Source organism: Natrix helvetica, assembly GCF_964273705.1.
Source record: "Natrix helvetica genome assembly, chromosome: Z".
NCBI classification, from domain to species: domain Eukaryota; kingdom Metazoa; phylum Chordata; class Lepidosauria; order Squamata; family Natricidae; genus Natrix; species Natrix helvetica.
Window position 1 is genome coordinate 62806230 of NC_138554.1, and position 16585 is coordinate 62822814.

The 16585-nt window shown below is 39.5% G+C and overlaps 1 protein-coding gene across 2 annotated transcripts in view; it reads left to right on the forward strand.

Annotated features, from left to right (window-relative positions):
• The window catches only part of INVS (inversin), a 102298-nt gene that overhangs the window by 33969 nt on the left and 51744 nt on the right, over window positions 1–16585 (forward strand). For both annotated transcript variants that reach the window (XM_081970089.1, XM_081970090.1), the window contains 3 exons: window positions 5160–5333; window positions 6639–6806; window positions 11235–11415. In XM_081970089.1, the coding sequence (XP_081826215.1) occupies window positions 5160–5333; window positions 6639–6806; window positions 11235–11415 (523 nt within the window). The remainder of the gene's footprint in view (window positions 1–5159; window positions 5334–6638; window positions 6807–11234; window positions 11416–16585) is intronic.

Sequence of the window (16585 nt, forward strand, 5' to 3'; positions counted from 1 at the left end):
TAGGTATTAGCAGTTTTGAGTAACACAAAATCATCAGTATGTTTCAATCATTTTGTTTTGTATCACTTCCATAAAGGTACATTGTAACAACAATTGCAATAATGTTTCAAATCACTTTTGTGATCTGAGTCTTCTAGTTGTCGCATCCTCCCCCCCCCCCCCCGGTCCACTGGTAGAGCCTCAGCCCCTCCCTCCTTTGTTTCTTGTGTAACATCCCCCATTTCACCTAAGAGAGCACTGTGTTTTTTAGTGAAAGCCTCTGCTTCCACTACTGTGTTGATTCTAATTCTACTGCCCTCCCAGAAAATCAACATGCCTTCTGGTAACAGCCACCTAAACCAGACCCCATTATTGTATAATTTTTTTGCTAAGAAGGAATATTTCCTTCTGTTATCTCTTACTTTCTTTGGGATCTGTTTAAGAATGGTTATTTCTTTATCCTTATATTTTAATGGTCCTCCCCTTTGAGCTCCTAGAACCTCATCTCTTGTAGTTTTTCTAAGAAATTTAACATGAACTTCCCTTGGAACATTGTATGTTCTTGCATAGGCTGAATTAATCCTATAAATCAGGTCAATATCCCACCAAAGCTGTTATTTATCTCTGTTAATATATTCTGCTAGTATTGTGGTCATAATCTCCTTAAGATCTTCATTCTCAACTTCTGGCAAGTTTTGGAACCTAAGGAAAAAAGACATCCTTTCAAATTCCATTTTTATCATATGATTTCCAAATTCTACATTCCCCCTTTGGATTGTCTTCATCTCGTCTCTCATCCCAACCGCACCCTCCTCCAGTACACCTATCCTCTGTTCATTCCATATGGTTTGCTGTTTCGTCTCTCTGAGCTGTTCATTTAAGTTGTTTTTTGCAGTTGTTTTTTGATTTCGTCCTGTCCCTTTAAGATGGATTGAAGCATCTGCTGAATAGACAAATCCTTTGCACTCTCTTCAGAGGCTTTAGGTTGTAAAAAAGATCCCAGTTGTGACTGGTGAGCAATGGGGCTGGACGTGGAGGATGTTGGGGCCGATGAGGCCTTACCAGGCGGTAATTTCTTTGGACCCATCATGAGGCTCAGATATAGTTATTGTTCTATGCAAAGAAATGGTGTCTGTGGGAGAGCACAGCCGGTAGGGATCACCAGACAAGCAAGTCCAAGGGAGAATAAATTGTCTGATAGAAAACTAGAGCAAATAGGTGGGCCAAAAGATTCCAAATCCAGGGGAAAAAACGTATTTGAAGAGACTCCTGGAGATCTCTGGGGTGGAAATTAGTTCAAAGCCATAAAGTTTTCCAAGGGAGGAGTCTCATTCATAAAGACAAAGAAGAAGGAGGAAGTTGGCCATATTGGCTCAGCCAGTACAGGTGGTCAGGAAACAACAAAATCAAAGTTCCATACATAGTTTAGAGAAGAATCAGTTCAGCCATCCTTTCTCTCGCAGTTGTGGTCAAGAAAGAAATTTTTTCCCCATTATTTAAGGGAAGTGGAAGTAGATTTTAAACTTTCTCTCTCCCCCATAAAAGGGAGAGATTTTCCAAGTGCCGCTTTTCCAAGGGGGGTGGAAATTTCCCCCCCTCCAATCTGAACTCCTCCAAAGGTTGAAACGAGTCTGTTGTTTTGACAGAGAATAAAACATAGAAATTCATCCTGGGAATGTGTGGAAAATGACACATGTTTTCTTTTTTCCAGCCCAAAGAAATGTTAGGGAGGAAAACCCTAAAAGCAAAGAAACGAACATTTTATTTTTAAACAATCAGGATATTTTCTACCTATCCATCAGCAGAATAAAGATAAAATTTTCTATAGGAAATTTGGTAAAAGAAATATTGGGTTAGGAATTGAGCTAAACCACTGAGGCTGTACAGAAAAAAAACAATACACACTTATGAGAGACAGTTGAAAAGCAGCTCAAACTGCCACCCTGTGCTGTATTTAAAACTCTTCCCAACTTGTCTTTGTTCTGTTTGTTTAAAATGAATTTTAAATAGATTATAGATAGTCTGTAGACCTTGGCAGCTGATCTGGTTCTCCTGTTCCTTAACATTAGGGTCTGCTTTACTTCCATTGCACTTATTAGCACCATTTCTGCCTTGATTCTCTCTTCATTCAGTTACATTTTCCAAGTGGAATCACCAAGACCTGACAAATTATATTCCAGAGTTCTGAAAGAGCTGGCAAATGTTACAGTATATTAGAATCATTGTCCTCTATTTGTCAAAAATCCTGGCGCATGAGGGAAGTACCCAAGGATTGGAAAAGAGCTGATGTGCCTCCCATCTTTAAAAAAGAAAAAAACCAATAACCAGAAACTATAGATCAAATCCTCCTAACATCAACACCTGGGAATATACTGGAATAGATAATAAAAAAACAGATATGTGAATATCTAGAAACAAATAAAATTATAACCAGAAGCCAGCACTAGTTTGTGAAAACAGATCATGCTAAACAATCTTATTCGGGGAGAGGGGGCGGTCTAGAAATCTAATAAATAAATAAATAAATAAATTTCATTTTTGTCAAAGTGACTAAATTAGTAGACTAGCAAAACGCTGTGGATATAGTATACCTAGATTTCAGGAAGGCATTTGACAACCTACTTCTTGGTGAGCTAGAAAAAAGTGGGATAGATAACATTACCACCAGGTGGATTTGTAACTGGCTGACAAACCATACTGAATGAGTAGTTCTTAATGGTACTACATCTACATGGAGAGAAATAAGCAATGAAGTACCACAAGGTTTCATTGTAAACCCAGTACTTCAGTATCTTAGTAAATGACTTAGATGAGGACTAGAAAGGGAACTCATCAGATTTGCAGTCAACACTCAGCTGGCAGGAATAGCTAACACTCCAGATGACAAACTCAGGATCCAAAAAGATCTTGACATATTTGAACAATGGGACATAACCAGCAATATAAAATTTAATGTGGAGAAAAACAAGGTGTTACACTTAGACAGGACAATCCAAAGGTACAAGTACAGATTAGGCAACACCTGGCTCAAAAACAGTAAGTGTGAGAAGGATCTTGGAGTGCTAGTGGACAATTATTTAAATATGTGCCAGCAGTGTGAAGCATTATATACAGTATTCCAGTATTTGAAGGACTGCCACAAAGAAGAGGGGATCAACTTATTTTCCAAAGCACCAAAGGCAAGACAAGAAACAATGGATGGGTATTTACCAAGGAGAAAAGCAATTCATTTTGGTGGCTAAATTCATTTAGGTAGCTACTAATCATTCTGCCAGTTTTTCCCCTCAAGCCATTTTAGGAATACTTTAATCACACATGAGCCTATCAGCGTATTACTAGTTTCCAGAGTTTCTGGAAGGAAGGACAATAATACCTTTTCCACATACTTGAAAGTCTTCAAGGCAAGGCACTTCATTGATTTATCATCTATATGTTTGAATGTAAAAATCCCAGTTATAAATATATAGTTTGTTTTCATTGGTAAAGAAACCATACATGTGCATGGCCATTTAAAAGCTATGGTAATAGATAAGCTTATTGTTCTTATTGTAGTAGATTTTGGAAATAGCTGGACCATGCAACGATGAAGTTAACAAAACTAAGGTTTGAATTAAGTGTTATTAGGGCTTCCAGGTTTTTGTGATCAGTCCACACCTCAAATGGGGTCTTACTTCCCTCCAGGAAATGCCTTCACATAGGAGTGCCCAGTGCACAGTGTAAGTCTCTCCCAAATTGCCCATCGACATTCAGTGTCAGTTTTCTGGAGATGTACGTCCACAACTGTAGGATATCCTGGTTGTTCCTTTGTACAAGGACCACTCCTTGCTAGTATCTGCCTGAATAATAAATGGAGCATTTGGTGTTTTAGCACTGATTCAGTGGCAAACAACCATTTGAGTTTTTTAAATGCTGCCTGGCATTCCATTGTCCTCTTCAGTGGTTGACTTGATTTGGATTTCCTCTCTCCTTTTGTCTTTAGCAAGTTGGTAATGGGGAGGGATAATGGGATGAATTGGTGCTAAAAATTCACAAACCCCAGGCAGCTTTGCAGATGCTTTCTGGTGCAGGGTGAGGCCCACTCTAGTACCACCCTAACTTTCTCAGTGTCCATCTCTATTCCCCTATAGGAGATGCAGTAGCACAAATAGTCAATTTGATGCAACTTGCATTTTGAGAGTTTAGCATATAATTGAGCAGCTCTTAGTTTTTTGAGGATCGGTCTAACTAGCTTCTCATGCTCCACAATAGTCTCAGTATAAATCAGTATGTCATGCAGGTAGATCAACACACATCTGTATAGGTGCTCTTGCAGCACCTCATTTATCAGCTGCATGAAGACAGCAGGCCCCCCTGTAATTTGAAGGAGAGGACCCTGAATTGAAAAACACTAAGGGGCAGTTAAAAGCTATCTTCTACTCCTCTCTATCTTTGATCAGAACTCAGTAATACAAGCGTCCCACAAGTCCAATTTAGTAAAAAAAAAATCTTCCCTTTGGCCGAATGAGATAACATGTCTTTCATTAGTGACAGTTGGTAGAGTGTTTATCCCTCTATAGTCCACACATAGGTGCAGGGGGCCGTACCTGGCTGTTTCCCCAAACATAAAGGTCCAATTGAACAAAGTCCACTTTTGATTGTTTTGTCATGTGCTACGTTGCCATTTTATTTATATTTGCTAATTGTTATGTGGTGTTTTTCTCTTCTTTGATGTATTGTTTTTTTTAATGTGGTACACTGCCCATAATCATACTGAATCGGGTGACCTTCTAAATCAAATAAATAAATTCATATTCTCTCCCTCCCTCTCTCTCTCTCTCCCCCCTCTCCCCCCCCCTCTCTCTCTCCGCACGCGCACACACACACAGTCATTTTGCCTAATAATTGCATTTCAAAAGTGATAGCACCTATCAGTTATGTACAGTGGAAAATGTCTATATTTATGCAAACATATTATTGTGTGCTTTTATTGTTATTTTTACCCTTAAAAGATTTAGATGGTTATTCAATTCAATATTACAATTATATTAAATTATATATTGCTATATTAAAGAGAGGAAAATTCTGAAGTGATTTATCTTAATCTCTTTTTGGTAGTTTAACAGGAGTGTGTATTCTTTTTTTAACTTCTAGCTGGATCTAACTTCTATGTCTTCCCTTCCCTCTTCCATTAACTTGTTTAGGGCAATTATCGCTTTATGAAACTTTTACTTGCTCATAGAGCAAACTGGATGAAGAAGGATTTGGAAGCAATCATTCCTTTACACCTAACTACCCAACATAAGAGTCCAAAGTGCTTAGCTTTGTTGTTAAAGTATATGGCACCAGGAGAAGTAGATACGCAGGACAAGAACAAGGTAAATTTTTTTTGATAAACAGCTATGTACTTGAAAATATTCTACCAAGACTTTCTCAGAAGCTTTAACTATAGCAATCTATTTAAAATAGCTGGTCTATTTTGATGGAATTTATTTGATCATTTTTATTTAAGAATATATCTAGAATCTAGAATCATAAATCTAAATTTAAAATCTCGAGAAAACTGGAATCAATATGTTCTGAATCCATTTTGCCTTTTCACAAATAATGCAAAAAATAGCGAGCAAGAAATAATACTTTGCACTCCATTTCTGCATATCCATAAAACCACTGAAGATTATAGTTGTGCAATTAGCTATAGTCATTTGCTAAACAGAAATTTGCTGTTTTCTGTTAACTAAGTACTTATCTTCAACTGTTTTCAGGCTCTGAAATTTATGAAAATAATTGTTATCTTTAAATAATTTATTTCTATCATTTAGTTTATTTATTATTTTTCAATAATTACAATTTGTAATTATTAAAATTGCAAATATCAAAAATGATTATGAAGAAATCTGTTTCAGTGCTATACTTTTTATTATCTTTTTTATTTTATATTTTCTCTTTCCTCTGAGATGCTACTTTTTCCTTAAATACACTGCAAAATGTATTTGGAAACTCGGTGTTGGAAAAACAATGCTTATAGATTCATGACACACTTTATCTGTCCTTTTAACAAAAACTAATGGCTGAAATTTTGTGAGCTTGTGAAATCTCGAGAGATGTTAGTGAACGCTGAAACTTTGTGACATTTTTGATAGGATTGCACATTGCAAGTTTTGGTATGTTATTTGATTCCTGACATCTTCCCAGAGAAGTCCATGTAGCTTTCTTGGCAAGACTTTAGAAGTGGTTTGCCATTGCTTTCTTCCTGGGGCTAAGACAAAGTAATTGAATCAAGCTCATTCCAGCTGATTTCGTTCCATGGCAAAACTAGAACTGGGTCTCCCAGTTTCTAGCCTGATTTCTTACACCAGACTGGTTCTATAATATATTATCTTCACTATCTTCATGAACCACCAGTTTCCTAGACCACAAATTGGGACCATTGGTTTAATTAAGAGCAAAGGAGATCTAGTTATCTATCTATCCATAGTTTATCCTCACAACAGCAATCATATGAGATGTTAAGAGATTGCCCAGGGTCATCCAATAAACTCCAAAGTAAAGTGGAAACCTGAACCTGGGTCTCATTTGTCCCAATCAAACACTTTAAGGCATACTACAACTACATTGATTTCAATTGCAATGTATTTCCCTTTGGATTTAAAAAATATATTTGTGTCTACTCTTATTCTTAGCAAACTGCTCTTCACTGGAGTGCCTATTACAATAATCCAGAGCATGTGAAGATTCTTATCAAACATGATTCTAACATTGGAATCCCAGACATTGAAGGCAGAATTCCACTTCATTGGGCAGCTAATCATAAGGATCCCAGTGCAGTTAATACTGTGAAATGCATTTTGGTATGATTTTTTTTTCTCAATGTTGGTCATATGTTACACCAAAAATATTACGTAAAACTCTACTTTATTTTGCAGTAATATCCGTTTAGAATATTGAATAAATTTCTGAATCTTTATCTTTAGCTGTGAAAAGAAAAGAAAATGGTTAATAGTTTGACGGCTGTGAAATGAGACAAAAAGCTATGCAAATGGCTGCTACATTCTTTATTGTCTCATTGTTTAGGACTTGACTAAATGAGCTATATAATAAAAAGTAGATTTATTGAAGGCTATTTGATAAATTCCAAAATTGCATTACCCTAAAACTCAGAATTCTATAACCACCAATCAAGCACCATTCAAACAATTTAATGAGTATCTGTGAAAGGCAAAAATACATTGTTAAATACAAAGTACCTAAATATCAAAATGTGGTAAGTGGAAGAAATTTGAAATTCTAATATGAACAAAAATATTTTAACTGAAATTATTGCAATAGTCATAACAACAGTATCAGTATTGACAAAAATCCCAGTCAGTTGCAAAAGGCAGCTTTACTTGGAACAGCTTACATTCTGCAGCAGTACTTTTAACTTCATCCAACAACATCTGTCTATTTCCTGTCTTTGCAAAGAACTTGATAGATATATTAAAAATACAAAATCCACTGTAAATATCTGCTTCATTGTGTAACTGACCATAATAAGTCTTATCTTCTGCTTTAATTGTTCTGCAACCAAATAAAAACAGCTTACAATCTACATATTCAAACATCCAAATTACCTGTATTAGGCCAGATGACCACTTATTAGGTATTTGCAAGTTTTTCAAAAATGATTTTCCAAAAGGAAATTTTCAAAAATGCATTGAGAACATAATGGTAGTTTAATTCAGAGATTTCTGAGATACTGGCATATTTAAAAAAACAAGCAAGGAGATGATCATTGTTCTCCACTGTCATTGTTTTAAATTATAAAATTCATATTTTGTTAAATGCATAAATTCCTCTGTGGATACAAATGGAAGAGGGATCAATCGACTTCAGAAAGTATTAACAATGCTGGAGTAATCAAAGATAAATTACAAGAAAAAATCAGTAGACTTTGCTTGGTTAGGTATTGAGGGCAAAAGAGCATCTTCAGGATGGAACCAGCCTCTTCTTTGAAGTCCATCAGTTCTGAGGTAGCTGTGCATATGGATATACAGTGACTGATCTCCTTGCTGTTGTCACCCCTTTATTATAAACCAGTTTCTCTCTTCAACACAAGCCTCTGGAGAACTAGGAGAGAGTTAAATGGGAAATATCCCTAGGTCTGGCTAAATACAAAAAAGGAAACCAGAACAACATCTTAGTTTAACCAAACTGAGATTGGTAATGAAAGCCAGGAAGGAAAGAAAAAATAATTTTTACTAAACTTATCAAAAGAAAATAAATTTAATCTTTTGCAACACATTCAGTATTTTTTTAGAAAAAAAAACCCTAAATAATTCTAACTAAACTGACTTTCAACCTTGTCTAAGGTAAACCCCTCATCCAGCTCTCCACCCAACTATCTCACCCAAAAGACTCTTCCTGTCGAAATCTAATGAAACCTTTCTTTTCTTTTACTGACACATCAGATTAGCTTTTGATTGAAAGGGCCAGCTGCTCCTCATTACAGGTGGCCATTAAAAAAAAAGATTATATTTCCAACCTTAACCTTTTAGAAATATTGTTACGTTATGCTATATGTCCCTGTAATCATCAGATACGGGGGGAAATTATTTAAGAAAAGTTCAGTTATCCTAGGTCAGTGATGGCAACCCTTTTTTGGCTGCCGTGCCAAAAGCGGGGTGTGCACAGGGGGGTCGTGCGCTGGCATGCCACACCCATAATGCTATGGGCCTGATCAGTAACCACTTTTGCTGCAGTTTTTTCGCCTTCCCAGGCTCCAGACGCATTCTAGCAGCCTGGGGAGGGTGAAAACAGCCTCCCCCACCCCCACCCCCGGATGCCCTCCGGAGGCTCAGGAGCTTCCATGAAGGCTCCGGAGGGCGAAAAACGGACCTACGGGAACCTGGCAGTTCGGGAATGGTGACTGAAGGAGCCTTCCCTGAAGGCTCCACAGGTCGAAAATCAGTCCTATGGACAAACCGGAAGTCACCATTCCCAAACATCCAGGTTCCCCGTTGGGCCGATTTTCAACTTCCAGGAGCCTTCAGGAGACTTCCCTGAAGGTTCCAGAGGACAAAAACCGGCATACAAGCAAACTGGAAATGACTTCCGGTCCATAGGGCCGATTTTCGACCTCCAGAGCCTTCAGGGAAGCCTCCTGAAGGCTCCGGAGGACAAAAAACGGTCCTACGAGCAAACCGGATGTCCGTTCCCAAACTTCTGGTCTGCCCGTAGGGACGGTTTTTCACTCTTCGGAGGCCTCAGGGAAGCCTCCGGAGGGCGAAAAATGGCCTCAAAAGGAAGCCAAAGTCAGCTGGCCAACATGCACATGCGCGCTGGCCAGCTGACAGGGCAATGCCTCGCGTGCCCTGACAAATGGCTCCACGTGCCACCTGTGGTACACGTGCCATAGGTTCGCTATCACGTGTCCTAGGCAAATATGTAAAGTTGCCTGAAAAAAGTAATGCAAAATGAGTAGGAATGGAGGAGTAGAGGAATATGTAAGTATGATTTTAGTGTTACTATTAACAAACTGCTTACTTCACCTTCTAGAAGAATTTTCCCCTATTCAATACAAATATATTATTCTCTGTCTAGAATTGTGGCTTCCAACCCATCAAAGTCACACTCATTTTGTCAAATATCAAACACTAAGTCATCTGTCAGGCTAACCAAGGAACAATCAACAGTACAATTGACTATGAAACCATTTTGAAATGGATCAAGATAATGTTTCCTCAAAGACAGAGATGCCGTCACTCTCTTTATCACCTTACCTAAGTATGAAATATTAGAGGCTGGCTATCATTGTCCATCCCTGAGGCATTTAGTTCACAATGTCTTTATAAGTGGCCTGATAATTACCTATTTTAATTGAGGAGCCTTTATTCAGAAAGGCATATGTGATGTTAACAAAAATATCTTTCAGAGCTTTCCAGGTAGCAATTACAAACAAGGTTAGACAGAGATCCAAACGAAAAATGATGGAACATATAAATCCGACTTTATACGTTGCTGGGATTCACAAGCTAAAACTGATCCAATATAATGCAAAAAGGGCGGGAGGGGGGAACGACTTTAAATTCAGCTAAACTGTTTTAGTCCATCCACATACTATCAACATTTTTTTTCTATAAAGACACATCAGAGGACAGGTCTTTTTATGGAGGTTGGTTATACATCTTTATATATCAATTTATTTTGTCAATAGCATAAGCCACTTTAAGCGTTAAGAGTCATCAGTTAGAATGCAAATTTACTAATATTAAATACAAAAAAGTATAGATTGTGAAGTGTGATAACATTAATTAAAGCACAAGCAATGCCCTCCTCCGACATGGATGGACAATTTCTAATGGGTCAAATTTACTTTCCAACTTTTCACTGAGGTGACATTAAAAAGCTACAAACTGAGAATTTTGCTCTAGTTTTTTCTTGATTTTGGAGGAGCTTGGACAGGCTAATGGTAGAGATGTTCAATTGATTCCCCCATGAATTTCTTTTCCCATTTTTGTATCTTATTTTCATGTTTTATCCCCAACTCCTATTACCAAAAATTTGGCTATTTTGCCCTAAATTTCAACAGCACAATTTTAGCCCACTTTTAGAGATAGGCATGAATATGGCAATTTGCTGCAGTTAGCTCGGCATGACCAACTTGCCACAGCCAACTCACCAAAGCCAACTTTCCACAGGACAACTCACTGCAGGACAACTTGCCACAAGACAACTCAAACTCACTGAAATGTGAATGGCAAAACTTAAAAAAATATTTATTTTAAATAATTAAATAGAATTGTTAAATTGTCCTGCAAAGAGTTGTCTTGCAGCAAGTTGCCCGTGGTGAGTTTTCCCGCTTCAAGTTGGCTATGAGTTGGCTGTGGCGAATTGGCTTTGGCGAGTTAGCTGAAGTGAGTTGGCCGCAGCAAGTTGACTGTGGCAAGTTGTTTCATTCCCACACTGATCTTTCTAAAGGTATTTCATTTTCATGTTTCTTTATTTTTGCACAAAAAGCTTTTTAAAAATGGCAACACCAAAATTTGACAATTTGCTACCACATTTTGGTGATACAATTTCATGCTGTTGGGTTGCCTATCACTGCTTTAAAAAATAAAATGTAATTTTGTTCTAAAGAAAGTGGGAATTTAATTACCATCAGTTCATACAGTTAATAATTTTTAATTAAAATGGTGTTTGCTTGATTTACTGCTTGAACTCCAGTAGGACTTTTTAAGTATCTATTGCCATCCCTAAAAGTTCACTGTATCTTTTTAACTGGTCTTTTTATAAACCAGGATGCTGCTCCAACTGAATCTCTGCTAAACTGGCAAGATTATGAAGGACGAACTCCTCTCCATTTTGCAGTTGCTGATGGGAATATAGCTGTTGTTGATCTGCTGACTTCCTATGAAAGTTGCAACGTGTCTTCTTATGATAATTTATTTCGAACTCCACTTCACTGGGCAGCTTTATTGGGTAAATTATGAATAATAGAAATTCTTAACCCTTTTGAACATATTTGTTACCTAATCTTGTGGAATATTGCTTTTCTCAGTTAAGAGACTGCATCCTGAGATAGTTGTAAAGAGGTTACCTTGAAGGAGACAGAAAAATATCATGAGATCAACTTATATGTTATATACATGATTATATATATACATCAACTTAATACATTGATTCATGCAGTTCAATCTACATTTAGATCTTGTATTGGGTAAAGCTTTCAGAATCTTCCAAGACCCCAGACAGTCCTTATTGTTTGTTCATACCATTTACCTAATAGTAATTTAAGAAATATCTTCCAAAACTTAGAGGTGAATTGTTCTCTATCTGAGATGACATGTTGTAGGACTCCATGTAGTCTATAGACATGGTGCAATAATAGCTTGGCCAATCCCTGTGCTGAAGAGATCTTGTGGCAGAGGACAAAATGCACCTGTTTAGAAAATAAATCAGTCATCACCCTTATAACAGTATCCCCAGAACTTTCTGGAAACGTCACAATAAAACCAATCGATCTCTCTTTCCAGGGTGCTTAAGGCTTTGCCACTGCTTGGAGGAGTCCAGGGTGTCCCCTTGTTGTTGTTTGGCTGAAGCACAGATGGGGCAACTTGCCACATATCTTTCAATGTCTTTTTTCAGACATGGCCATCAAAACTGTTTTTTGATTAGGTGTAAAGTCTTTTCAAAGCCAAAGTGTCCACTGGACTTGGAGTCATGGCTTTTCCCCAGGAACAAGTCTCTGGTTCTCTGGTACATATATTCTAGATCCCACCCAGGCCAGTCCATCCTGGATTGAACAAATGTTTCCATGGCTTTGAAACCATTGGTTCATCCTTCAGGGCAATTTTAAGCGTGGCCATCACCTCATTGTCAATTTGTTGGTTTCTTTTGCCTGCACTCATGTAGTCACTTGAGTCACTAATTGGTTGGATGGGACAGAGGTTTGACCACTTCTGTTTTAGGGCAATTGAATTGAGGCATTCAGGATAACGCATCAGCCAGAAAGTTCTTCCCCCCGGGAAGAAGTGCAACATGAAATCAAAGCAGTTAATGTACTGCATCCATCGCTGCTTGGAGACAGCCTCCAAGAGGTTTTTAGTGTCTCTAGGCTATTGTGGTCAGTCCATATTTTGAAAGGCATTTTGCTTCCTTCAAGGAAGTGCCTCCTGGTTAGGAGTGCCCAACTCACCACATAAGCCTCCTTTTCCCTTACTGCCCAACATACTGCAAATTCGTGATGGGGAGTGTGATTCGCACATATGACAGGATGAATTGACAGTAAAAGTTGGCAAAGCTCTGTCGCTGCTTTCTGATTTGAGGTGGAGCAGAGGACTTTGTGAGGGTCCATCACAGTTCCTTTGTGTGAATGCAGTAGCCCAGGTAGTCTCTTACTTTGGTGAAATTCACATTTGGAAAGTTTGGCATACAGCTTGGCAGTTCTGTAGTTCTTGGAGTACGGCTGTCTCTAGTTTCACATGCTCTGCGTTCATTTCAGCGTAAATTAAAATGTCATCTAGATACACCAGTACTCCCTTATACAGGTGCTTGTGTGTCATGCCCCCTTTAGAGTCTGAATTTGTGGGGGAAGATGAGCTGAAACAACAAATGCCAGACATTGAGAGGGCAGTTCCATTGGCCTTGGAAGAAACGGGGGAAGAGCAGAGTCAGTCCAGTCAAGTTTTTTCTGAAGTAGTAAATCCTGCAGGCAGGGACAAACAGAGGCAGGAGGGACAGAGCTCAGGCGAGGGGCCAGGACCACCTTCTCCTGATCCAAGGGCTTGGCGAGTGGAGATGAGGTGTGATCAACGCAGACAGAGCAGTCTACATGCGAGGAGAGTGCCCCACCCATCTTCACAATTCATATTGGGGAAATGAGACACTGTGGGGAAGGGCTTACCAACAGCTCCCTGTGGACGATGCCACTGCAGAAGCACAAACTATTATAACACATAGGGGGGCATTCCGTTGTCATCGCCTACAGTTTGGGGTAAACATGGCCCCGGGTTTGTTCCAAAGCATGATGGAATGGTTGTTACACGGCATCTCTGGGTTGTCCCCTACTTTGATGATGTGCTTATATATGCTGCCAGTAAACCTGAACTATTTGAACAACTGTGACTAGTGTTACAAAGATTCCAAGAGGCTGGGCTAAAGGTAAAGGAAGAAAAGTGTAAAGTAGCAGTAAATCACTTCGAGTTTCTGGGTTACTTGGTTGATGCGTCTGGATTGCACCCTACCAAAGAGAAAGTACAAGCAATACATTCTGCTAGGTTTCACGGAGGATGCCTTGGGAAACTACGACCTCAAGGATGCCCAATTTAGGATAATCCAACGGCTTGTGGACATTGATTTACAAAATCTACGAGCCAGAGCCAATAAAACTTGCTCCCCCCTGACTCTCAACCAACTTAATAACTATGGATTGAGGATGGCTTCCTATTTTTATACCCTAACCATTCCCAAGTATAGAAGAGCTTTTTCCCTAGCTCGCTTCAATGTCTTGCCCTCAGCACTTCTGGATGGTCGTTACAAGAGGCTCCCGATTAATAAGCGGCTGTGCCCTTGTGACAGAGCCGAGGTTGAGACAGCGGAGCATGTTCTTCTATTTTGACCTATGTTTAGCGCGGACAGATCTAGGTTACTGTCTCTTCCTGAAATCGTCCCCTCTAGTCTTGATGGCTGTGATTTGTTTGTGCATTGCTTTGGGGATGTCTCCTCGTACATCACCTCTCAGGTTTCCAGGTTTTTCTTGAGAGCTGTGACCATTAGAGGAGAGAGCTGAATCCTCCCTTAGTTGGGGTTTTGGTGACTGGCTGCTGTGTCTCTTTTGTAGTGGTTATGTTTTGGTCTGTGACTGTAAATAAAGTATTATTATTACATTCTGCGCCAAGAATAAGATGGAACTTCAGGCCTTATTGGGACTCCTCAATTTCTATAGCGTGTTTTTGCGACAGAAGGCATCTGTGGCCGAACCACTACACCAGCTGTTAGGAAAAAAGGTGCCGTGGGTTTGGGGATGCAGAGAAGTGGTCGCATTTGTGGGGGTGAAAAAATTAATTTCCTCAGACAGTGTCCTCGTCCAATATAATGAATGCCTGCCATTAGTCCTGATGTGTGTTGCATCCGCATTTGGAGTTGGGGGAGTTTTAAGTCATCACCTTCCAGGCAATCGTGAAGTTCCAATAGCGTTCTTTTCCAGGACGCTATCATCAGCTGAGAGGAACTATACCCAACTTGATAAAGAGTCGTTGGCTGCAGTTGCCAGTATTAAGAGATTCTATGAATATGTTTATGGAAGGAAATTTGATTTAGTAACAGATCATAAGCCGGTGCTGGGACTAATTGCAGGGGACCGGCATACACCGCAGGTCCTGTCCCCAAATTCCTGGACAGAATTTTTAGCAGTATATAACTATAGACTTATATATCAACCTGGCACGGAACTGGACCTAAGCCGTTGTCTGCTACCAAATCTAGTGGAGGATTCAGATCCAGCAGCATCGGTATTGCTGATAGAGACTATGCCACCCAAACTGGTTACAGCTGCGGAAGTGGCAAACCAATCAAGAAAAGATCAAACAATCATGCAAGTTTTAAACTGGGTGTGGAGGGGATGGCCTAAAGAGACAGGAAGTGTTGAGTTTAAGCCATTCTGTGCAAGGCAGTATGAACTTTCTGTGCAAAAGGATTGCCTGTTGTGGGGGAACCAGGTAGTGACACCCTCAATGTTAAGGAAATCACTGCTAGAGACTCTACATGAAGGCCACCCCGGGATTTTAAGGATGAAGGCGTTAGATCGTAGCTATCTATGGTGGCCAAATATAGATAAAAAATATCACGGAATGGGTAGCATTGTGGCAAGCATGCCAGGAATCAAGACCGGCACCTCCTTCAGCACCACCACGGGACTGGGAAACACCGAAAGGCCCCTGGTCTAGACTTCACATTGATTTTGTGGGGCCAATAAATGGAATGTCTTTTCTAATTGTCATTGATGCATATTCCAAATGGCTGGAGGTGGCCATGATGAGGTCAAATGCGACAGACGCTGTAATCAGGGTATTAAACAAAATGTTTGCAACACATGGTTTGCCAGATGTGTTGTATCAGACAACAGGCCTCAATTTATGGCAACTGCATTCGAGGTATTCCTAGCAAATGAAGGAATACGTCAGTAGTTCCCAAACTTTTTCAGTCCACCAACCCCTTGGGGCTACAAATTGATCCTCAGTGCCCCCCACCCAATGGTGGAATTCAATTTTTTTTACTACCGGTTCTGTGGGCGTGGCTTGGTGGGTGTGACTTGGTGGGTGTGGGGGGGGTGTCATGTGACTGGGCGGTTTGCATGACAAGGAAGATAGTAACAGTAAAATTCAAAACTGTAACAATTAATTACACATTTATTCAAAATCCAATTTAAAACCTTTTAGTTAATGTTAATTCAACAAAATTGTTGAACATGATCCAGTGATACCAGGTTTTCAAAGTCTGATAGTCATTTATCAAGAACCTTAGTAACTAGTAACAGTAAACTGAGTAAAATTTAGTAACTACTTCACTGTTCAGTAAATTCTTAATGTGTTGGATGGGCTTGATGAAGTGATACCAGTTTCCCAATGTCTGGTTTTAAGTCATTTAGCAGGAGTCTTAAATCACCATGTTCAGTAATCTGGAGTCAATTTCTTTATATCTAGTCACTAGATGACCTACGAAGTCCCTTCCAACTCTGTTAAGATCCACCTGAAGAATCGCTCGATTTGTTGGAAGCGAACCCTTTTAAAAAGGAGTCTGTTTTAAGGGGCTTCCCCCCCGCCCTACAAAACCTTCCCAGCCCCACAGAAATTCACTGCACCAGCAAACTTGGGAGTCGCGTTTCTGGAAGATTAAAATCTTAACTCTTACCTTCTGGGACTGCCCCCCCCCTGGAATCCTTTTGGCGCATCTGAATGAAGGCTTTATGGAGGGGCTTTTGAACTCCTGGACCCCCATCTCCTCCTCCGTTCCCTCCTTCTCCAACCCTCACCCCCCCTCCAAATTTGAAAATATTCAAAGTTTCCGTTCAAAACTGATGTAGCAGGTTTGACTTACAAGCCTGTCCTAGGGGCAGAGGGGAGCATTTAATGTGCAGCGGGGAGTTGGGGGG